The following is a 22,498-nucleotide window of genomic DNA, read 5'->3' on the forward strand; positions in this document are numbered from 1 at the left end:
CTCAGTCTCTTCCCCGTCTCCGTCTCCCCCGCCGCTTCACCCCTCCCCGCCCCCCACGGCCCCCCCCCCCCCCCGGGCCCCCCCCCTTGCCCTCCCTCCCCCCTCCCGTTTCCTCCCTCCCTTCCTCCCCCCCCTTCTTCCTCTCCTCCCTCCTCTCCCCCCTCCGCTCCTTCCCGGGCAGCCTCCCCCCTCCCGGCGCCCTCCCTCCCCTCCCTCCCGCTCCCCCTCCATCATCAGTATTCCGCTCCCGTCTCTGCCGCTCTCGGCTGCTCCCGGTCGCTGCCGCACCGTCCGAGGCGGGGGCCGGGGCCGGGGCCGGGGCCTGGGGGGGGTGGGGTGGGGGGAGAGTGGCGCCGGCGGCCCGAGGAGGGAGGGAGGAAGGCAGGCAGGAAGCCTGGAAGGAAGGAAGCGAGGAAAGAAAGAAGGGAAGAAAGGAAGGCAAGAAGGAAGGCGGGCCGGTGGACCAGGGCGCCGGGCCGGGCGGCGGGCGGGCGGGCGGGCGAGGAGGCAGAGCGGCCCCCCACCCCCCGCCGAACCCCACCGCTGCCGCTGCGGAAGCCCCCTCCCCATCCACGAGCCGGGGAGGGGGGCGCAGAACGCGACAGCCCGGGGCCCGGCCGCAGCCCCGCCCCCCCGCGCCTCCCCGCAGCGGGCCTCGCACCCCGGATCCCGTTGCCTCATTGGGGGGGTCCTCCCCCCGTGGGCCGGGCATGCTGCCCCCCGGAAGGAGCCCCTTTCCTCGCTGTGAGTAGCCGCCGAAGGGCCCGGGCGGGGGCGGGAGGAGGAACCGCGGGGGGGTGGGGGGTGGGGGGCATTCTCTAATTAGGGGACCGTGGTCTTAGGCCTCCTCCGGGATGGGGGGGCGGCAGAGGACAGTGGGCGGGGCCTGCTGGAGCGCAGAAGCCGGTGGGAGAGGCGGCCGGGTGGAGGTTCTTAGTTCTGTGTTGGGGGGTCGCCGCCGCCGAGGGATGGGGGGAAGCACGTCTGGCAGTCGCTGCGTATCCAGCTGTGGGGCTGAGGATGGAGGCTTGCGGGGAGGGGGGGCTCGCTGGATGTGGGTTTGGGCCCCCTCTCTGGGTCGGGAGTCCGAGTTCTCCCCCCCATTGCCCCTCCCACCTTCCACACCACTGCTGCTTGGGGTGGGGGGGGCACTCCAGTGATGGGGAGGGGGGGAGAGGCGGGCACGGGGTTTCCTTGGTGACCGCGCCTGGCAGGAGCGGTTGCCGTGGCAACCGGGGAGAACCGGGGAGTTTGGGAAGTGAGAATGGGAAAAAACGGAGGGGTGACTGGGGAATGAGACACCCCCTCCCCAACCTGCAGCCCTTCTCTCTCTGGGGTCCCCCAACCCCGACTGAGGGGCCACCGAAACCCGGTCTCTCCCTCTTCCCAAGACCCCCTTCCTTGACCCCATTCTGCTTCGTGGGGCCTTGCATCCCCAGGCACGTGTCTCTCTTGGACCACTACCTGCACCCCACCGTCCTTAGCCTTCTCCGCTTGGGGACCTCCCCTCCCCCATTTGCTGCCCTCCCAGGCCTTCCCTCCCTCATACTTGCTCTTCTAGGACCTTCTAACTGCTCCTCATCTTCCCCTCAGGATCCACTCATCTCTCCACACCCCCCCCCACTCCCAACCCCCATCTCTCACTCTCTCCCCAATATCCCCCCTTGATGCCCTCTCCAGGAGACCCCAACTTTAGCATCTTTCTCCTCTAGCCCCCGGCCCCTACCATGTTCCCCTCAGGACCCCTTACCACTTCCCCTGATTAGGGCCCTCACCTGGGCAGGGGTCTGGAGCGCCTCTCTAGCACTCCCAGACTCTTTCACTCCATCCTGCTCTGTCCCGGACCCCCTTCTGTGACCTTTCTTCACTCAGGGCCTCCAACCTCGCCTCTTCACTTCAAGGGCTCCCCCAGCCCCTGTTCCCTGGTCCTAGGGGCCTCCTCTCTGGAACCTCTCCTTCTCCAACCCTCGGGTTTTCCCAACTCCCCTTCAGTCCCTGGGAGCCCGAGACCCAGGCTCTGTCCTGGGTTCCTCTGTCCAGGGTTCCGCCCACGTTTTCAAGCCCCCACATCCGCAGGCTCCTCCTCTCAGGCCCGGGGTCCAGCCACTCTCTCTGCAGGACTCGGGGTCCTGAGGCCCAGGATGCTCCCTCGCCCGCCCAACCCTAACCAGTCTCTGGGCACTCACATCTTCCCCCTCCCTCCCCACCCCCACCTCCTCCGGAGCCCCGGGCCCTTCTCCCTGACCCGCTCCCTGCAGCCTCAGACCGGGCTTTCTGGAAGAGACTTTCTCAGGGTGAGGAAATCCCCTGGGGAGAGCCCAGCTGGGAAGGGGGAGGGGGCAGGGAGCCTCAGGGCCGCCCCTCGGCCCCCTCCCCACCCCCTCCCCAGCTGGGAGCTGCAGTCGAGCCTCCGCAGCGCCCCATTGCTATGCGCCTCACATCCCGAGTCCCGGCCGCGCAGCCGCCAGACAGGAACTCGGGCTCCGGCGGCAGCTGGGAGTAGCCTTCGTCGCTCGCTCCTGGTCCAGGCCGCGGGCAGCATCCTCTCCCCGCTTAAAAAACTCCCCGCCTCCCACTCCCGACCTGGGCCAGGATCGGCCTCCTTCCCTCTTCCTGTCTCCTTGCTGCTCCTAACCTGCACCTCCTTTTCCCCTCCCCACAGTCCTTCTTCCCCGGGGTCTCCTCTGATCCTAGCCCCGGAGAGTTCGAAAGCACACTCAGGAAAGAACGACAGAAAGCAGAGCGGGAAGGATTCTGCCGAGGCAGGGAAGGGAGGGAGACAGAGGGACAGAGAGAGGCACAGCGAAAGTGAGAGAGGGGGACCCGACTCCCAGACACACACACAATTAGGGCGCATCGCCATGGGGCCAAACATACACGGAGTTACTTCATTTCTCTAGGGGAGAGAAGGGAACACACACCATCCTCACACACAGAGCCAGGGCGCAGGCGAGGCAGAGACACAGGGAGCCACAGATTCTGGGAGCGCAGGGACAGACCCAGGGCACAGCTGACAAGGAGTCCGGGGCACCCCAACACCAGAGAGGTGCAGGGGGCGACCAAGGCAAAGGGTCCAGCCTGCTAGACAGAGTCAGCCATCAGTGGAGGGCAAGAGGGGGAGTGGGAGACAGACAGAGGCGTGTGTAAGCAGAGGTGCACATGGGCGTGTGTGCACGCGCACACACACACAGTCACTCGCAGCCAGAGTCTCAGATGTGGAATCAGACAGACCCAGTTAAACACTCGGCTTTGGTGCCCAGAGCCAGGGAGAAAGACCGGGATACACAGAGACCGGAGGGAGAGACGAAGCAGGGAGACGTGGCCAGAGAGAGGCCCTCACACCTGGTGGCCCTGGGACCTCACACTCGCAGAGGCACAAATGTAGAAGCGCGGAGGCGGTGGCCTCAGAGCTGTGAAGGTGCAACCCCATGTGATGCTGGTCTAGTCTCAGAGCCCAGCTCGAGGGTCCAGGGGTGTGTGTGTGTGTGTCTATGTGTGTGTGTGTGAAGGTGCAACCCCATGTGATGCTGGTCTAGTCTCAGAGCCCAGCTCGAGGGGCCAGGTGTGTCTGTGTGTGCGTCTGTGTGTGTGTGCGCGCGCGCTGAAGGAACCCAAGCAATCGCCCTCCAACCCAACCAGAAGTTAGGAGAGTGCCCAGGTGCACCGAGTCAGAGAGCTCGGCGGAATTAAGACATCAGGTATTAGAGGGCCGTTGGCCCATCTCTGGAAAATGGAGGGAGGGTCCAGCGCGTGCACGCACACACAGGCACCGAGGCCGGTGGAGAGAGGCAGATTTCCTGGCGGAAGCGGAAGCGCGGAGTTCTCAGCGTCTTCCGGTGTCTGCGCCTCTCTTCCCTACCCTCTCTTAGCTCACCTGTCTCCTCTGCCTGGACGGCGGGCCTGCTCTCTATAGCGCCCTTCCTCTCCTTCTCTCCTTCCTCTCCTTCTGGCCTCTCTGGCTGGTCATCTGCCCCAAGGTGTCACCTGGACCTCCTGTCTTCTATCTCTGCATCTCATGTCCCGTCCCACCCCTCGGCTGACCCTGCATCTCCCCCGACCCAGCCCAGTGCTTTCGCTCCTGGCTCCTCTGTCTGCCTTTGCCTCTATTTCCATTTCTTTTCAGCCAGGCCTCCTGCACTCTTCTTGTTGTTTTCCATGCACTTGCCCTCTCCATAATCCTGAACAGTTACACTGGTGTCCTGAAGACCAGGAGTCTTAATTCCCCCAGTACTTTCAAAGTGTTTAATGTGTTGCCAACTTTTTTTTTTAATTAGCGATTTCACATAAAAAACTCATTCTCACCAGGAGAAAAAAAGTGTTTAACTATATGTGGTGATTTGTAACTAGACATTGTGGTGATTATTTTGCAAATAATGAATTATTATGCTGTGTGTTGTGGTTGTTTAGTCACTAAATCGTGTTCAACTCTTCCTACACCATGGACTGTAGACCACTAGGGTCCTCTGTCCATGGGATTTCCCAGGCAAAAATACTGGGATGGGTAACCATTGCCTTCTCCAAGAGATCTTTCTGACGCAGAGATCAAACCCATGTCTCCTGCTCATCAGGTGGATTCTTTACCACTGAGCCACCTGGGAAGTCCATTGTGCTATACACTTAAAGCTAATATAATATTCAATTATATCTAAAAAAATAGCCAGCTTATCAACTTCTTTTGAATAATTCTCCCCCACCTCCCACCTCTGGGTAGCAATGGGCTGTGTTCAGGTGCTCTGTTCTAACCTGCTTCATCTGTCAGTCTTCCCTACCCAGTGCTATAGTCAGCTGAGTTTTCCACCTCTGCTATTTTCTCTTCTCTTCTTCCAAGTGGCTCTTGGCACCACCCCACACACATACTGTCTACACTTCTTCCCTTGGTTTTCTTCCGGAATTGGGGCTCTCTCTTCCTGTCCCTCTTGCTCCATCATTCTTTGGCGCAGTTTTGCCCCCAGCTCTGAGCCTCCTTGGAGCCAGGGCCTGCCTCCCTGCCACACCAAGGGAGGGAAGACTCATAAGACCACCAGGCTGCAGAGTACAGACAAGTTCTCCATGGCCACAGCCCCTCGAGGTGTCTAGAGCTAGCGCTGCGTGAAGCCACCACGTTACAACCCGTCCTTGGCTGGCTGACAGCCAGGGTGGGCCCCAGACCCCGCCTGTGTCCCCTGTGGGTCAGGGTGTGGCCCACAGGCAGGAGTGGGCTCCCTGTGTGTTGGAAGAAGGGCAGGTACACGCTGGCTCACTTGCTACCAGTGCAGGTCTCAGAGGACACGGGGCTCGGTTCCAGGAGAGGAAGGGCTTCACCTGGTCTCATCTTGGGGTCAGGGTGACATGAGGTCCCCTTGGTGCCGTGACCGTGCTCAGACCCCCATCAGTTGCCCTGCCATCACCCTTGTCGGGATGAAGGTAGAGTGACCGTGTTTCCTCTCTGGCAGGGTGTAGGAAGCCTCTTCATCTCTGATTTTAGAAGCCCCCTCCTCTTTGCTAGGGAGAACCTCGTTTCCCTTCCCTTCCCAGTCCCTGAGAGTGGGGTGGCTCTGCCAGAGAGGGGGGTGGCGGGAGAGTTAACAGAGTGGCACAACGCCCCCTTGTTGCCTGGAAACCTACGTGCAACTGTTGTCATGGCAGGTGGAGGGGACAGGCTGCATCTGACACCTGAGAGATGGGCTGGTAGGGGCTCTGCAGGCGGGAGTCCATCCCAGGGGACAGCTGGGTCCCCAAGAGAGCTGCAGAGAGTGAGAACGCTGGGTCCTGCTCTGTGTGTGTGGAAGGGGGATTTGAGCAGCTTGTGTGTGACCCAGATCAGGAGGAGGGAGGGAGCAAGGTGGGGCTGGTGCAGCGACCCAGGCCACCCCCTTCCCGTCTCCAGCTGGGGCCCCCTGAACCCCTCAGCCCACACTGCTGTCAAAGTGTTGTGCTTACACCCCAGAGCTCTTGTTCAAACAGTGTGACAAGGGTCAGAAAGCAGCGGCAGCCCCAACTCTCCCAGAGGGCCAACCCCAGGCAGTAAATGTGGAGATCTGCCATCCGCTTGTCTGGAACCCTCAAACACAGGGCTGGAGATAGTGATAAGACCTGACATTCATTAGAACTTACCCTGGGCCAGGCTCTGTGTGGGTCATTCCAGGCGGATTCGTCCTGTTATCTCCTCTCGGGAGTCCTGGGAGGGAAGCACGATCATCGTCCCTAGTTTAACAAAAGGGGGCACTGAGGCCAGGAGAGATGAGGTCCTATGCCCAAGATCACCAAGCTAAAAATGGCAGGGCTGGGACCGCAAATCCAGGCACTGGCCACCCTGTGGATTGCCTGTCCCAGCTGAGACACTGCTTTCCAGAGGGGGAAACTGAGACCCAGAGAGGGCAACTTGCTGGCCTACCAGGCCCCCTGAGTGGCAATTAGGATTGTTAATAATAATGATAATGAGATTGTTAACAATAATCAATTCAGAAGGTTAGACCTCCAAGGAGACACTGGAGTTCTGGTAATGCACGGGCTCCTGGCCTCCCAATCTTGTTCATGCCCTTCAAACCGTAGAGGGGATAAGACATATCCTATCCCCTGGGGCCCATTGTCACAGATGACTTTCCTCGCCAAGGTAGGGGTGTCCAGCTGGGCCTGGGCAGGGCACAAAGGCCCCTCAGGTGATTCTGTGGGCCCCCTGACCCAGTGATAAGTGGACATTTTTGATCCATTCAAAAACGCTGGATATACATATGGGGGGGGGGGTAGGAGGTGGAGTCACAGTGAGAAACAGATTTGTTCTTCTGACCCAGTGAGAATAAACAATAATGGTTATTAATTATTTACTAATAATAATACTGGAAAAGACCCTGAAGCTGGAAAGATTGAGGGCAGGAGGAGAAGGGGGTGACTGAGGATGAGATGATTGAATGGCATCACAGACTCAATGGACATGGGTCTGAGCAAACTCCTGGAGATGGTAAAGGACAGGGAAGCCTGGCGTGCTGCAGTCCATGGGGTGGCAAAGAGTCGGACACGACTTAGCGACTAAACAACAACTATAATGATTGTTGTCACTACCACTGAGGTGCCCAGCACTAGACAGGTCATCCTGAATCCCTACCGGGGGGGGGGGGGGGGCGGAGGGAAACATGGCAAGAAAGCAGCGAGTCAGTGTAGACCCAGGTCTCCCCGACACCCATGTTCTTCCCACTCTGACAGCGTGACGTCTCTAGGAGGAGAAGGATAGTCACGGTTACAGAAGAGTTTTATTGAGACCTTTCTATGTGTCGGGCACTGCACCCAGCCCATCACAGATATCATCACAGATACGGGGCCACAGACGCCCCGCCATCCAAGGAAGTTGATTAGCTATTTTTCTCATCTTACAGATGAGCAAGCTGAGGCCCTGAGAGGCGATGTCCCCTTTCCAAGGTCCCACGTCTAGTAAGTGTGACAATCCAGGTGCTAACCCAGGTCTGTACCGCCCCCCACCCCCAGCACACCCTTAGACAGGGCAGGGGGAGGGTTCCTTTCTCATCCGGAAATGGAATGTGGGAGTGGACTGCACACTTAGGGGGCCCGTGACTACTTGCTGCAGGACCAGCATCCCTGGGAGGTGTGGGATCTCCACTTCGTCTTGGACCTACCGAATCAGAACCTACACTTTCACAAAGTCCCCGGTGGGTCTGGACACGCAGACGTCTAAGGAACGTGCTCCTGTTCAAGGAGTTTTCAACTTCTGGTCACTGTTAGTAGAACCACCTCTCCCCCTCCCCTCTGCCCTTTTTTTTAGATGTAGTAGTTCTGCACACCCTGAGATGGAAAACAGATAGCAACATCACCCTTCCAGGAGACAGCAAGGGGAGGGAGGTCACACACAGGCTGGCTCACACCAGAGCCCTCCCTCCAAACTCACCCCCATGCACCCCTGCAAAGTCTTGGCAGTGGCCACTGGTTTGAAAGCTACCAATACCAGGCTAGGTCCTAGTTCTCTCCTGGGTAGATTCAGTTCAACGGTGGTGTTAGCTCCTCCCCACCCCCAACATCCAGAGTCACGCAGAGTATAGGGGGCCTGGAGGTTCAGCTTCCTTCCCTCTCTGGGCTCCTACCCGGGACCAGGTGGTCACAGGTACATTGAGAACTTGGGAATCTCATGGCACCTCAGTATGCCCTTCTGTGAAGTGGGCCCGAGGATCCCTAGCACAAGCCTGGCACGGAGTAGGCGTCATATGACAGGCAGAGCCAGCCTGGCTTGGGTGCCCTGCTCTCAGTCAAGTTTGTTTCTCCAGGTTTGAGCTTCTCCAGAGTCCTTCCAGAGTGCTGTGAGGCTGTCGGGCAAGGTGTCTGAGCCGGAGCCCAAGTTTTGGGGACTCAGAACCGGTTCCAAGTGAGACTGAGCCTGAGCTGGGAGACATGGGGATGGAGACACTGGGATGGAGACGCGGGGATGAAGACACTGGGATGGAGACACGGGGATGGCCGTACCACACCGCCCAACACAGGCACCACTACGGCCACAGCCACGTGTGGCCATCAACATTTAGATTAATTTAAAGTGGGACTTCCTTGGTGATCCAGTGGTTAGGACTCCACCCTTCCACTGCAAGGGTATGGGTTTGATCCTTGGTCGAAGAACTAAGATCCCACATGCCACAGGATGCAGCCAAAAAAATTTTTTTTCTAGATAAATTTAAAGTAAATCAACAGTTCAGTTCCTCAGTTGCACTCACCACGTGGCAAGTGCTCAAAGTCACACGTGCTGGTGACCACACCCAACAGCGCAGAAAGAAGGTGCTGGGGGACAGTGACCCATTCAAATACTGGTCTCACACCAGCTGGCAAACAGCTGCTGCTCTTTCCTCATCCCCTGCCCTCCCAGCCCTTTCTCATATGGTACATGCATGCATGCAAAGTCACTTCCGTCGTGTCCAACTCTATGAGATCCTATGGACTGTAGCCCGCCAGGCTCCTCTGTCCATGGGGATTCTCCAGGCAAGAATACTGGAGTGGGCTGCCATGCCCTCCTCCAGGGGGTATTCCCCACCCTCACCTCGAGGGACTGAACCCCTGTCTGTTACATCTCCTGCATTGGAGTCTACCCAAACTCATGTCCATTGAGTCGGTGATGCCATCCAACCATCTCATCCTCTGTCGCCCCCTCTCCTCCTGCCCCCAATCCGTCCCAGCATCAGGGTCTTTTCAAATAAGTCAGCTCTTCGCATCAGGTGGCCAAAGTATTGGAGTTTCAGCTTCAACATCAGTCCTTCAAGTGAACACTCAGGACTGATTTTCTTTAGGATGGACTGGTTGGATCTCCTTGCAGTCCAAGGGACTCTCAAGAGTCTCTCCAACACCACAGTTCAAAAGCATCAATTCTTCAGCACTCAGCTTTCATAGGGTACCTGTTTTCAATTCCCATTTCTCAGATGAGGAAACAGAGGTGCAAGGTGTGGTTCCCAGCAGAAAACTGGCAGCAGCTTGGGACGGGAGTAGGTCCGCTTCTTTCCCCATGCAACAGCCGGACTTCACGTCCCAGTTCACCCTTGCCTGTCACTCACTGGTCAGACGCCCTCCTGGGCCGCCTTGCTCCAGCTCTGAGCTGATCTGTCACTGACATCCTGTGTTAGAGGAGGAAATGGGAGCCCAGAGAGGGGGAGGAGCCGGCCCAAGATAGCACAGCCCGTGACAGAGAGCACCCAGGCCCAGGGTCCCTCCACCAGCACCTCCCGCAGCATGGCGGGTCTGCCACCTACAAGTAAAGACTGCGGTTGGGAGGTGTATCTAGCCACCCCGCCGTTCTCCTCCCCTCTTCAGCCTCTTTCCCCGCCCTCTCCACTTCCGTGGCTCTAAGAATTTGACCCCCCCCCCTCCCGCCGCATGGATCAGAAGACCCAGGCCTCTCCTCCTGCCTCGTCGCCTGTTTCTGCCACTCTTGCAGACTGGCGGTATCTTTACCTTCTCCTCCTCTCCATCCCTGTGGTCCCCCAGCCCCAGCCTCACCCTATCCCCCTGGACCTTTGACCCAGCTCATCCCCGGCCTCCAGTCTCTCCCGCAACCCCAGCATCCACACCCCCGCCTCTTAGAGCGCTGTGGAGGCAGGAGGTCTTTGTAACCAAGCTGGACTCTGCAGATCCTCGGCTCCCATCCGCCTCTCTGGCCCCCGGGGCTTTGTACGCAGGGGGTCCCTCCACCCCACGCGCCCGTCTTCACCCGCCTGCCTCGCGATGGTCCTGCAGCTTTCAGCTTTGCCATCACCTCCTCCAGGCCGGGGGGCGGCGCCCCTCGGAGACGCTCCAGGGCCTTCAACCCTGAGCTCACGCTCTCACTCAGCCCTTTGTGGGTCTCCCCTCTGGACCGCTAGCTCCCCCAAAACAAAGGCAGGTTCCTCTGCCCCTGCGGCCCCGGAGCCGGCAGGGAACCCGGCGGTAGGCGGTGCTCGCTCGCACCTCGGTTCCGCGAGTGTGGAGAGGCTCTGTGGACGCCTGGAGGGTTACAGGCATCCAGGATGCTTCCGGACAGACGACCCCCGTGCCTGGGGAGCTCACCTCCTAGTGCGCAGACAGTCATCAGCAGGACCAGTCGTGATCCATCAGATAAGGTCGGGCCAGCTGATGAGGGTTTGAAGGGAAGGAAGTGAAGTGTAAGGGGTGAGATGGGGGGCGGAGGGTCGGGACACCCTGCCGCAGGTGGCATTGGAACAGAGGCCGGAATGGAGACAGAGGCAGACATGCAGACCTAAGGAGGCCCGCTTCAGGCAGAGGCAACTGGAGCAAAGGCCTAGAGGAGGGAACGTGCCTGGGATGTGGGCGGAGCCTCAGGGGGGGGGGGTCGGTGCAGCCCCTCTGTAAATATCCCTTCAATGAATGTATGAAAGATCAAATAAATGACCCGTCAGTGCGTCTCTGGGGGGTGTTGGGGGAAGACAGGAAAATATATCCCTTGCCCAGCAAGTCATCCCTCCCTAGCCCACCCCTGCCTGGGGAGCCTGGGCGGGTCCTGAGCTGAGACCCCAAACTGTCCCCAGCAGTTAGTTCTGGATCGCCCTAGTTCCAGGGTGGTTCTAGCTCAAAAGTTAGGCGACTGTCAACTCCTGAGGCTTTAGGGGTGCTTTTATTTTAAAAAGCATTAAGGACACGGACTGACTCAGAGGGACACACGTGTGAACTTGTTTCATCCATCCTTGAAGCCTATGCTGCGGGTACCCTCCGCCCTCCCCACCCTAGCCGCTCCCGCCCGCGCCAACCCCCCCCTGCCCCCGCAGGACAGACATCCAGAGAGGGAAGTGATCCTCTCTGCCCGGCTTTGATGTCTCTCCACCCTCCCGGCTCCAGGCTCCTCTTCCCCCACCCCCCCACCCAGTCCCTCACAGTCGGGAAGTTCTTCTTTAGATCTAACCTCCATCCCTCTTGCTGCGACAGCAGTCAATTTCCTATCTTCTCTCTCACCTTCTGAACTTCCCCCAGAAAAAAAAAAAATGAGTACGCCCCGACAGGAATGTTCCCTGCCTCCCTTTTCTCCTCGCCCCACCTTTTCTGGGCCCCTAAATTTCTCAGCTGCCATCTGTTTGAATCCTCTTAGGCTTGATGCCCTGAGAACTCTCAGGACTGGAGCTTGGGAGGATGGGGAAGCTGGTGAGGCCTCGGCCCACACCTCCAGCGCCTGTGTCTCCCTGCCTGCACTTTTCCCCTGGATCTCAGCTCCCTCTCTAGGTTCCTCTGTTCCCCCTTGAAGCCTCTCCCTCTCTCTCCTCTGGCGGCTCAACCGGTAGAGTCCGCCTGCAATGCAGGAGACCTGGGTTCGATCCCTGAGTCACAAAGAGCCCCTGGAGAGAATAATGGCAACCCACTCCAGCCTTCTTGCCTGGAGAAGTCCGTGGACAGAGGAGCCTGGCGGGCTACAGTCCATGGGGTCGCAGAGTTGGACACGGCTGAGCGACTAGCACTCCGCTCGTGCCGCCTCCCTGGGCTCCCCTTGGTCTCCGCTTCCTCTCTCTGACTCCGTGTCTGTCCCTCTGTGCTCCTCACACCTCTTCTCCCTGGGCCTTCTAGCAGCTCTGTGTCCGCTCTGTCTCTGGCACCACGCAGCGGTGGAGGATCCTAGCGTTGAGGCTTCTCCAGGGCGCTGGGGTGAGAGAGGCAGCGCGGTGACCTGGCCCAGGGCTGGGGCTTGGGTTCCAATCCCAGCTGTCCCACCTCCGGGCTCCGTGACCATCAGCCGGTGCCTTCAGCCCTCAGGATCTGCTTCTCCATCTGGAAAATGGGCACAAGAACAATAACCTGCTCCTAGGGCCGCGGGGAGAAGCCAGAAGCTCCAGCGGAGGGGGCCTCCCAGGTGGCACCAGGGGTAAAGAACCTGCCTGCCAATGCAGGAGACATTAAGAGACGCGGGTTCGATCCCAGGGTCGGGAAGATCCTCCAGAGGAGGAAATGGCAACCCACTCCAGTATTCTTGCCTGGAGAATCCCCATGGACAGAGGAGCCCGGCGGGCTACAGTCCATGGGGTCGCAAAGAGTCTGACACGACTGAGCGCCTTAGCACGCGCACATCAGGTAACGGCAGCACTCCCTTGGCGCAGGGCCCCAGCGAAAGCTCACTGGAGCTCCCCGGCACTATCAAGGGCGCACCGTGGCCAGCAGGGGTCACGGAAGGCAGGGCACAGTTGAGCGGGTCCCCCAGGAGGACTGTCCCTGCTCTCACGGCGAACTTGAAGGTCTGGAGCCCCTCAGCTCTGGGGCGGCTGACAGGGAGGGGCGCCTTCCCAACTGTGTCTTTGGCCTTGAGCAGGTGACTTTGCTTCTCTCTGCCTCGCCTTTCCTGTCTGTGAAATGGGGGTAAGAGCAGTCCCCTGTCAGAGGTCCAATGGGAGAGCTATGGTAAATGCTAGTCAACCTGCCAGCCTGGAGCCCAGACCCTCAAATACTGACAACTGACCAGAGCTGGGTTGTGAAGGTGTTGAACAAATGCAGGGAAGGACTGTCTTTAAAGGGAGTGAGGTGTTGGGCCTGAGGAGCCTAGGGGAAGCGGCTGGGAGAAACGAAGAAATCGCCAAGAAGTGGAGGTGAAGGGTAAGGAGGGGCTAGAGAGCCGGCGGGACCCAAGAAAGTCAGAGGGAGCCCTGGTGGGTGAGACTGGAGGAAGGGTTGTGAGGGGGTCGCCAGGGCAACTGCTGCACCGAGGGGTCCCAACCTCAGTGATGAGCCACTGGGATCAAGGGGTAGAGATCTCGCTGGGCCAGATACATGGCAGACATTCGTGCGTGGCGGTGGCGTTAGTCAAGGAGATGGTGTGAGTCAGGTATGTACCTCATCCCTGGTTTTGAGAACATGCTCAGAAGAGGGTTAGCCAGCACCCCTGTTAGCTGGGTTGGAGGGGTGTAACTGGGGCCAGGCGTCCCCTTGGCACACAGCGATGTAGCCCACACAGGTGGCATCCGAGGTGTGGCTGCCCTCAGATTTGCCTGCGTTTGGTGGGTGCACACAGCAGCCCTGGGGACCTCGGGTAGAGTATCTGGGAGCCTATCAGCCAGGTGGCACCACGGCATGGGCGTGGATGTCCAGCTGAAGGCGGTTCTGCTCATGGTATATGGATGTGCTGCCTCCACCGGGCTGGCTTCCTGGGATGGGAGGGAACGTCGGGATCCAAGAGGTCTAGGGGGTGAGCCTGAGATGTGCAGCTGGGGGATGTGTGTCTGGGCCGGGTGTGCAGAGAGGGGCATCTCTGGGAGGCATCAGTGGGGCACCTGCTGCTGCCTCCACTCGGTCTTCATTCAGCACCTACTCTGTGCCAGGCACCGTCATAGGTGCCGGGAACCAAGCTGCACACAACAGACACAGTCCCTGCCCTCGGGGCGCTTACACTCAAGTGCATGGGCTTCTAAGAGGTCATCGTCGTTGTTGTTCGGTCACTTCAGTCATGTCCAACTCTTTGTGGCCCCATGGACTGTAGTCCGCCAGGCTCCTCTGTCCATGGGATTCTCCAGACAAGAATACTGGGAGTAGGTTGCCATGCCCTCCTCCAGGGGATCTTCCCCCCTCCAGGGATCAAACTTGCATCTCTTGCAATGGCAGGCAGATTCTTTACCACTGAGCCACCAGGGAAGCCCTGGGAAGCCCCGGTCAGAGGCTAACATGCGTCAGAGGGTAACAAATGCCACATAGACAAAGCAGAGAACGTTCTGGTGTGAGGCGGGGGTGCTGTATGATGCAAGGTGTTCAAGCTGGCCTCACTGAAAAGGCGACCTCTGGGCAAAGACCAAAGGGAGGGTGGGACGCCTGAGGGTCCAGGCCGTGGGAAGAGCATGTGCAAAGGCCCTGAGGCAGGAGTGTGTGCCCGGATCCGGAAGCAGCAAGAGGTTAGTGTGGCCCGAAGTGGTTGAGTGAGCAGGGGAGCAGCAGAGGGTCTGCTGAACCTCGGTCAGGTCACACACACACACACACACACAACTCCCCCCCAACCCCCCACCCAGACAGAGTGTGAGGGCCGCCGAGCAGAGGGGGGTCAGGACCCCTCAGGCCACCTGTGGGAATAGTCTGGGAGGGAAGGTGAGAGTCAGAGAGGGGAGACCAGTGAGGAGGTACCTCTGATCACCCAGGGGAGATGGTGGTGGGCATAAGAAGTGGTCAGATCTGCATTTACTGTCAAGAAAGAGCCATTTCCTGAGCCAGTCAGTCCCCCAGTGGCCCTGTGAGATAGATACTATTATTATCCCTGTCTCACCGTGTTTTTCTGCAGCTCAGAAAAATGAAGTCACTGGCCCGAGGTCACACAGCAGGTCCAGGACGCAAACCCAGACCCCCTGGTGCTTGACCTATCCTCCTCCTACTGCTACTTGATGTTGGGGTCTGGAGGCTGAGGGTAGCGTTTGTCAGCATCTCTACCGGCGTCTGCACATAGGAGGGATATGGGGGGAAAAAAATCTGTTGGATGGATGGATTCATCGACTGATGGATGAATAGAATGAATGGAAGAGGCTGCCCTGCCCTGCCCATTTTGCAGAAGTGTATCAGGAGGTGGATAGCAGGAAACCACTGAAGTCCAGCGGGAGGGGACTGAATCTGGCAGTGGGTTTCTTTGTGGTTATGAGCAGGGGTTGGCCCTCGGGCTGAAGGACTGGGATGACCTGGGCCCGGGTTCGCTGGTATACTGGGGTGGAGGTCTGTACCCATGTGGTGGCGGGGGAGGGCGTTTGGAGGAGCTTCTGGGGTGCTGAGGGGAGCGCTGCCTGCAGAGAAGCCCTAGCTAGGTTGTCTGCACTCCGGGGGGCAGGTGTGGGAGGGGGTGCTGTGGCCAGCGGTGAAGGGGGGGCGGCCAGCGCCGGCCAGGCCTGATTTTGCAGCCCGTGAGGTTGTCTAGACCACGAGGCCAGGCTTGGCACGGTCCAGAGCCCCCCTTCCCCCCCTTCCCCGGGCAGCCCAGCCTTCAACCTTCCTCCCCCGCTTCCCTCGACCTTCCCCGGCTGCCCAGAACCAATGGGTTAATTAGATAACAGAGCCTTTGATTAGCGGGGGAGGGGGAGGCCTCCGGCGCAAGGAAAGGGTGGGGGGGGGGCGGGCGAGGAGGAGGGAGGGGAGGCGCCCTCCCCGCGCAGGAAGCGAGGAAGAAGGAGGGGGGAGGGAGGGAGCCGAGGCGCACAGCTTGGCTCTGCACTGCCGTGTGACTAGAAATTGTAATCGCGGAGAAAGCCAGGGAGAGACAGACGGAGCCCGGCCTAGGGAGACCGAGACGGACGGACCGACGGACAGAGAATCTGACCGAGACGCGCTTCCCGACCGACCTACGAGCGGGTGATGGGGGCGCAGCGAGAGTGAGGAGGAGATGGAGGAGAAGGAGAGGGGGGCCCGGTGGTCCCAAGGGCAGCGAGACAGCGAGGGGGGCGCCTGAGGAGGGGGTGGGGGGGCCCTGAAGAGGTGGACGGGGGACTGGAGGAGGCAGGGGAGTCTGGGAGAGAGCAGGGGGCCGGGGTCCCCGGGGGCAGACGGGAGGCGGGCGGAGGTGGGGGCGGGGGTAGCCGACCAGAGGAGGCGAGCCGGGAGGGGAGGAGGAGACGGTTGCTGCAGTGGCCTAGACGAGCCTCCCGGGGGGTGGGAAGGGCGACAGGCGAGGAGGGGGGGGCGCGGGGAGACCCAAGAAGCCCCTGCGCCCCCCCCCACAACCTCGACGGGAAACCCTGGAGGACTGGGGAGGCAGAGCCCCCAGCGGCTGGAGGCATGCGGAGGGGGGGGCCTGGGGCGCAGGGAGAGGCCCAGCGGAAGCCGAGCCACTGGGGTGAGTGTCGCTCGCGGCGTGTGTCGGGGGGCGGTGGGGGGAGACGAGGACGGAGAGATGGCGGAGGGCGAGGAAGGAGGGGAGGGAGGCCCCGGCGCCGCAGAAGCGGGTGGGGGTGGCTGCGAGCTGGCAGCGGGCGAGATGGGCACCGAGGCAGCGGAGGGAGGGACGCAGGGGCGGTCTGGACCTGGGGTGGGCGCTACCGGGCTCCCACCGCCCGAGGGACATCGCGATCTGGGGCTTCCCCGGCCTCAAATCCTGGCCCCCTCGGGCTGCGCGGCCTCTAGGCTGGGCGGTGCGGGGTGGGGGTGGGGGGGGACTGGCTTCTCACCAGTCTCGTGAGGTGGGGACAGGCATTGTGGGCGCGGGACGAGGACCCCATCGCCCTCGCAGGGCAGCAGAGAGGCGCTCACAGCCCCCACCCCTCTGGGCAGAAAGATGAGTCTGGGCTGTAGACCCAGGACCAGCCCTCCCCCCACCCCACCCCACCCCACTCCATCTCTCTGTGTCTCTATCTCTCCATTCTGTCTCTCTTGTCTAGATGTTGCTCTTCCCCTCACACACGCGCGCAGGCACACGGACACACGCACATGCATTTTTTTTTTTTTAATCCGAGTTACAATGATGTTGGAAACCGCGGGCGGGAGCGTGTGCGCGTGCGTGCGCACGGAGTGCGGGGGCGAGCCGCCCCGGGTCCGCGGGTCTGGGAGCGCGAGGGCGCGCCCCGTCACCGCTGAGGGTGCGCGCGTTTGTACAGACCGCACCCGCCCCCCATCCCCGGTCCCCCTGGCCTCCCCACACGTGGGAAACTCTCGGGTCTGCCGTGCGGAAGCAGAGCTCGCGGGCGTGGGCGCGCGCGCGCGCGTGTGTCTGTGTGTGCGCGCGCGCTGGGGATGGAAATGCTGCTTGGAAGAGAGGGCCGGGCGCCCCGGGGGTAAACCTTCTGCCAGTCCCCTTCTGCCACTACCCAGCCAGCCCCAGGCTCCTCAGTGGCCTCATCCGTCAATTGGGTATCCTCACAGCTTCCTCCCGAGGCTCCCCGGGAGCTTAAACAAGCGTGTGCAAAGTCTGGCGCAAGAAGGGGCTGACTCACAATTCCCAAGTTATTGTTGTTGTTTTCACTGCGCCCGTCATGACTAGCCCATCTCCCTCTAGCCCGTCTCTCCCCTGTGGAGATGGGGGTGGGAGAACCTGACCCCACGCAGCCCACTGCCCTCCCAGAGCTCCGGGTGGGAGTCCCCCATCACCGAGCCCTACCCTGGCAGCGGCTCAGCCACATCCTGCGGCAGCCACTGGCTCAGACCCACCAGCCGCCCTCGTGGCCTCCAGCCCCTGCCACCCAAGGCCACCTCCTCCCCCGTCATCGCCGCCAGTCCCCTGCCTCCCCACGGGCTTCCTCCCAGCCTCACCTGCCCACACCCAGCACTTATCCACTTGTCTTGTCTGGCACCTCACCTTCTCCTTCAAGGTCCCCCCTTTGAGTCTAACTTAAATCTTTCCAGCTGCTGCCAGGAGGCGCAAGGGAGACAGGAGCCCCGTGTGTGATGGTGGGTGGGGTGTCCGGGTCCCTGGGAAACCTGGCCTCTACAAGCACTCCCTTGAGGGAGAAATGGGGTGAGGGGGCGTCCAGGGGGCCGGACCCCTCCCAGAGGCGCATGCAGGTGGCAAGGGGACTTGGGTGGGTGCTGAGATGGGCTCCAGATCCTAGCTCTGACTTTCTCAACTTGGCTCATCACCTTTTGTCTGTCACCTGTGTCTCATCTGTCTCTCACTCCATCTCCACCTATCGATGTCTCTTTGTGAAATCACACAAGGAGCCAAGTTTTTAATCTGGCTGATGTCTCCATCTGTCAGCACATCCTCTCCCCCTAGACTCAGTTTTCTGTTCTGGGAAATGGGCATAAAGTCTTCCCAGCACGGAGATGGTGAGCTGAGGGCCAGCCCCTGCCTCTCTGCCTCCCTCAGCCTGTTGGGCCCTCATCACCTGGGACCTGGGGTGGCCTTGATCCCTTGGGTCCTGAGCCTTGATGGCAGCGGCAGCAGAGAGTTGTCTGGACTCGGGGGAGGAGCTGGGCCTCTCGGGGGTGGGGGTCCCTTCCGTCACTGAGCCTCTTCCTCTCTCCGCTCCCAACAGCCCCCCGGCGTCCAGGCGGAGCATGAACATTGAGGATGGCGCGCGCCCGCGGCTCCCTGTGCCCCCCGCTGCCGCCCGGTAGGATGTCCTGGCCCCATGGGGCCCTGCTGTTCCTCTGGCTCTTCTCCCCGCCCCTGGGGGCCGGCGGGGGCGGCGTGGCCGTGACATCCGCCGCCGGAGGGGGCACCCCTCCGGCCACCTCCTGCCCTGCTGCCTGCTCCTGCAGCAACCAGGCCAGTCGGGTGATCTGCACCAGGAGAGAGCTGGCTGAAGTCCCGGCCAGCATCCCTGTCAACACGCGGTACCTGAACCTGCAGGAGAACGGCATCCAGGTGAGCTGGGTTGGCCGCCGTTGTGGGGGCCCTGGGGCAGGGGCGCGGGTGGTGGCCGGGCGGCCGGTCCCCCCTCCCTGAGCCACCAGCTCTTCATGCTCGTCCGTCTGTCCCCGGGCACTTCTCGGACACTGTGTGCATCCTTGTTACTTGAGCCGAGGCTGTGTCTTGCATTTTCTCAGCATGAGGCTCCTTCCTGTGTCTGGGCTGCGGCAGGACCGCCTGCCTGCCTCCCACAGTGCAGGAGCCGCAGGTCATGCTGGGGGTGACCCTTCCCTAAGGCCCCCCCCACCCCGTGCCATCTGCACTGCCGCGCCCGCCGCCTGGGGCATTGGGCACATGACACTGGGCCTCAGTTTCTCCATCTGGAAAATGGGGATGATAAGAGCTCTGCCCGCAGGGCGGGTGTGAGGGCTGCTGGACTTCATAATTGTCGAGGGTGTAGACTTGCTCTGGCACGGGGAGCAGTGCTCATTCGCTTGTGGTTCTGGGCTCCCGGCCCCGCGGAGTCTGTATGAGAGCCAGGTGCTCCCAGGTGCTGGCTCCTGCTGGAACGGGGCAGGTGCCGTCCGGTTATTATTGTGGCTAAGACGGGCTGCCCGTGATGCTTTGGGGGCGGGGCTGCACTGTTTTGAAGCAGGTGTGTCCTCTTCTGCTCTTTTGTCTCTGGGGCTGGATCATCCTTGGTTGGGGGGATCTTCCTTGGTTGGGGGGTGCATCTTGTGGGCTGTAGAATGTGGAGTGGTGTCGCTGACCCCCAGAAGCCAGTAGCATCCCACCTCCTCAGTCCCAGCCACATCTCCAGATATCAGATATCCCCTGGGGATGGAGGGAATCCCCTTTGGTTGAGAACCACGGCAGGGTAGGCGTTGTGTGGGTGGTTTTCTTTTTGGCCATGAGGCATGTGGGATCTCCTCACCCACGGAACAAACCGTACCTCCTGTGTTAGAAGGCCAAATCTTTACCCCTGGACCACCAGGGAAGCCCTGAGAACCACTGGGGTTGGTTGGCTGGTTTTTGGCTGTGACGTGTGGCAGGGCAGGCAGGACCTTCCCCAACCAGGGATCAAACTCACACGCCCTGCTTTGGGAGCACGGAGTCTTAACCCCTGGACCCCCGGGGAAGTCAGAGACCCTCTGTTTCAAAGGCCTTTGGTCAGTCCGCTGTCCCCATTGCAGTCCTCTCCTCTCCCAGCCCGTAGAGCCACGAGAGAAGAGGGGTCTGAGCTAAACTTCCCCTCCCCCACTGCACCTCCTGGCCTGACCCCAGGAAGGGGAAGGGCTCAGGGACACCCCTGCCATCTGACTGTCTTGGACTGCCTGAGGACCGGGGCCCCATCTGTGGGGGCAGAGAGGGGACCTCTGGGGGGGCGGTCAGTGTCAAGTGAAATGCCAAAGGCCAGGCTTTCGCTTCCTGGGTGGCTGTGGGGCTAGAACACCTGACATCACCCAGCCCCGCTCCCGCACGACTGTGTCCCCCCCCCCCCCCCGTCACTCAGCCCCGCTCCCGCAGGACTGTGTCCCCCCCCAATCACCCAGCCCTGCTCCCGCAGGACTGTGTCCCCTTGGGCTCCAGGCCACCTCCCCAGCTGCCTCCCCCAAGAGGCTCCCTTTCCTGCTCCCGACCTTGGAGTCCAGCTTCAGTCTCCCGGCTCTGTTCAGGTCTCCCTTAAGCGGGCCCTCCGTTCCCGCCTGTGTTCCCCGTGCTCCCTCGCCCTGTCCTCTGATACCCCTGTGATGTCGAACTGATGCTGCCAGGCCCTTCCCTCTCCCTGGGCGGCTTCCCCTCCAGAAGGGAAGGAAGACATAGTTGACTGGGCAGGCACGGCAGGCTGGGGAAGCTGGGACCTGGGAGCCCGAAGCAGGGAGGTGAGCGTTGTCAGGGATCCTGTCTGTGACAGTGTCGCGGAGTCCATGCCGCAACGACCTCCCCGTGGTGGGGAGCTGGATGAAAAAGTCCGCCCCTCCAACAGCTGCTGAGGGCCAGTCCCCACCCAGGTGCCCCCGCCCCCAGCCCTGCCAGATCCTAACTCCATACACCCAGCCCATCGTCTCGGGGCCTCCACGCAGGCCTGGCAGTGCCCTCTGCCTGGGTGTTGTTCAGTCACTGAGTTGCATCTGACTCTCTGTGACCCCACAGACTGCAGCACGCCAGGCTTCCCTGTCCCTCACCAACTCCCGCAGCTTGCTCACACTCATGTCCATGGAGGCGGTGATGCCATCCAACCATCTCATCCTCTGTCGTCCCCTTCTCCTCCCACCTTCAATCTTTCCCAGCATCAGAGTCTTTTCCAATGAGTCGGCTCTCCGCATCAGGTGGCCACAGTCTTGGAGCCCTCTGCCTGAAACCCTCCAAAACCCCCTGGTCTCTGGAACGAAGTCCAGGCTCTTCTGCGGCAACCAGTCACTCTCCCAGCCCTGAGAGGCTGCTCAGACCGTCCCCTCGCCTGAACCTGCCTGTCTTTTGGCCCTGAGGTCCCCCAGGCTAACCTTCCCTCATTGCCTTCCTCTCTGGATCCACAGTCCCCCAACCTCCCTGGCCTTCCCCCTTAACACTTCCATCATTCAGTATCACTTGGTCGTCTTCCAGGAGGGAGGCTGTAGTGTAGGTACTTGGGACACATCCGTGAGCAAAACCGACACCCAAATGCGTCCTCCTAGTGCCCGCATTCCAGGACTTTGTCTAAAAGGAACTGTGTGCTGTGCAAAGTCACTTCAGTCGTGCCTGACTGTTTGCGACGCCATGGACTGCAGCCTGCCAGGCTCCTGTGTCCTTGGAATTCTCCAGGCAAGAATACTGGAGTGGGTTGCCACGCCCTCCTCCAGGGGATCTTCTCAACCCAGGAATCAAACCCACATCTCTTACATCTCCTGCATTGGCAGGCGGGTTCTTTACCACTAGCACCACCTGGGAAGCCCAGGAAGAAATGTACTTTGTATTAAAGATGTTAAGAGCTGTGGGGAAGGAGGCTGGATGGGGGTGAGGGGGGTGGTGGCTGCAGCTTTATAGGCACAGGGGTCAGGGTGGCCTCATGGAGAAGGTGACATTTGAGCAAATGTTTGTTTTCGGTTGTTTTGTTTAGCTGAGCTGTAAGGCTTGTAAGAGCTTAGTTTTCTCCTAAGGATGGAATCTGAGCCCCCTCCAGTGGAAGCGTGGTGTCCTAACCACTGAACCGGCAGGGAATTCCTCGAGCACGCGTTTGGAGGAGGTGGTGGTGGGAGCCTTGTGGGGGCGTTCTGGGCAGGGAGCAGCAGGTGCAAAGGCCCTGGGGTGGAGCCTGCCTGGTGTGTAGGAGGAACAGCCAGGAGACTGGCATGGCCAGAGCGGAGTGAGCCACAAGGAGAGGGTGGGGGTGAGGACAGAGGGCGGACAAAAGGGTCGCATGGTCATGGGGAGCGCTTGGCTCTTCTCTGCTGGAGACAGGAGCCAGGGGAGGCTCTGAGCAGAGGACATATGGGCCCTGACTTGGGTCTCTCTCTGGCCAAGGTGTGGGGACCCCAGAGGCAAGAGTGATGGCAGGCACGCCTGTTCAGAGGCTGGTGCAGAGCTCCGGAGAGAGAGGTTGGTGGCCCGGCACACTCCAGGACAGGTTATGGTGGAGGTGGGAACAAGCGGACAGATCCTGGGTCAGTTTGGGAGGTGGAGACCACAGAATTTTTTCTGCAAAGTGGATCTAGGAAAAGAGGGAGAGAGGGTGACTCTGTAGGTCTGAGTGGACCCACTGGTTGGATCTACCTGCCCGTGTGTCTATCACCCCATCACCCAGGCCACTGGCCACCAAACCATGTAACCCACACCCCTGTCAGA

The 22,498-nt window shown here is 60.6% G+C and overlaps 2 protein-coding genes across 3 annotated transcripts in view; both read left to right on the top strand.

Moving 5' to 3' along the window:
• The first annotated feature begins 327 nt into the window (after window positions 1–327).
• Window positions 328–22,498, top strand: part of LRRC4B (leucine rich repeat containing 4B) — a 41,831-nt gene continuing 19,660 nt past the window's right edge. The window contains exons 1-2 of one of the 2 annotated variants that reach the window (XM_070450434.1): window positions 328–744; window positions 18,360–18,691. In XM_070450434.1, the coding sequence (XP_070306535.1) occupies window positions 18,395–18,691 (297 nt within the window). In that variant the 5' untranslated portion in view covers window positions 328–744; window positions 18,360–18,394. Of the gene's footprint in view, window positions 745–15,997; window positions 16,226–18,359; window positions 18,692–22,498 lie in introns of those variants that run through there. The other variant, XM_070450433.1, reaches the window with a different exon arrangement.
• Window positions 18,615–22,498, top strand: part of JOSD2 (Josephin domain containing 2) — a 36,800-nt gene continuing 32,916 nt past the window's right edge. Inside the window, exon 1 of the mRNA XM_070450438.1 lies at window positions 18,615–18,691. The gene's annotated coding sequence lies outside the window, so the exon portion shown is untranslated. The remainder of the gene's footprint in view (window positions 18,692–22,498) is intronic.

This window comes from Odocoileus virginianus, chromosome 20 (genome assembly GCF_023699985.2).
Source record: "Odocoileus virginianus isolate 20LAN1187 ecotype Illinois chromosome 20, Ovbor_1.2, whole genome shotgun sequence".
Classification (NCBI taxonomy): Eukaryota; Metazoa; Chordata; class Mammalia; order Artiodactyla; family Cervidae; genus Odocoileus; species Odocoileus virginianus.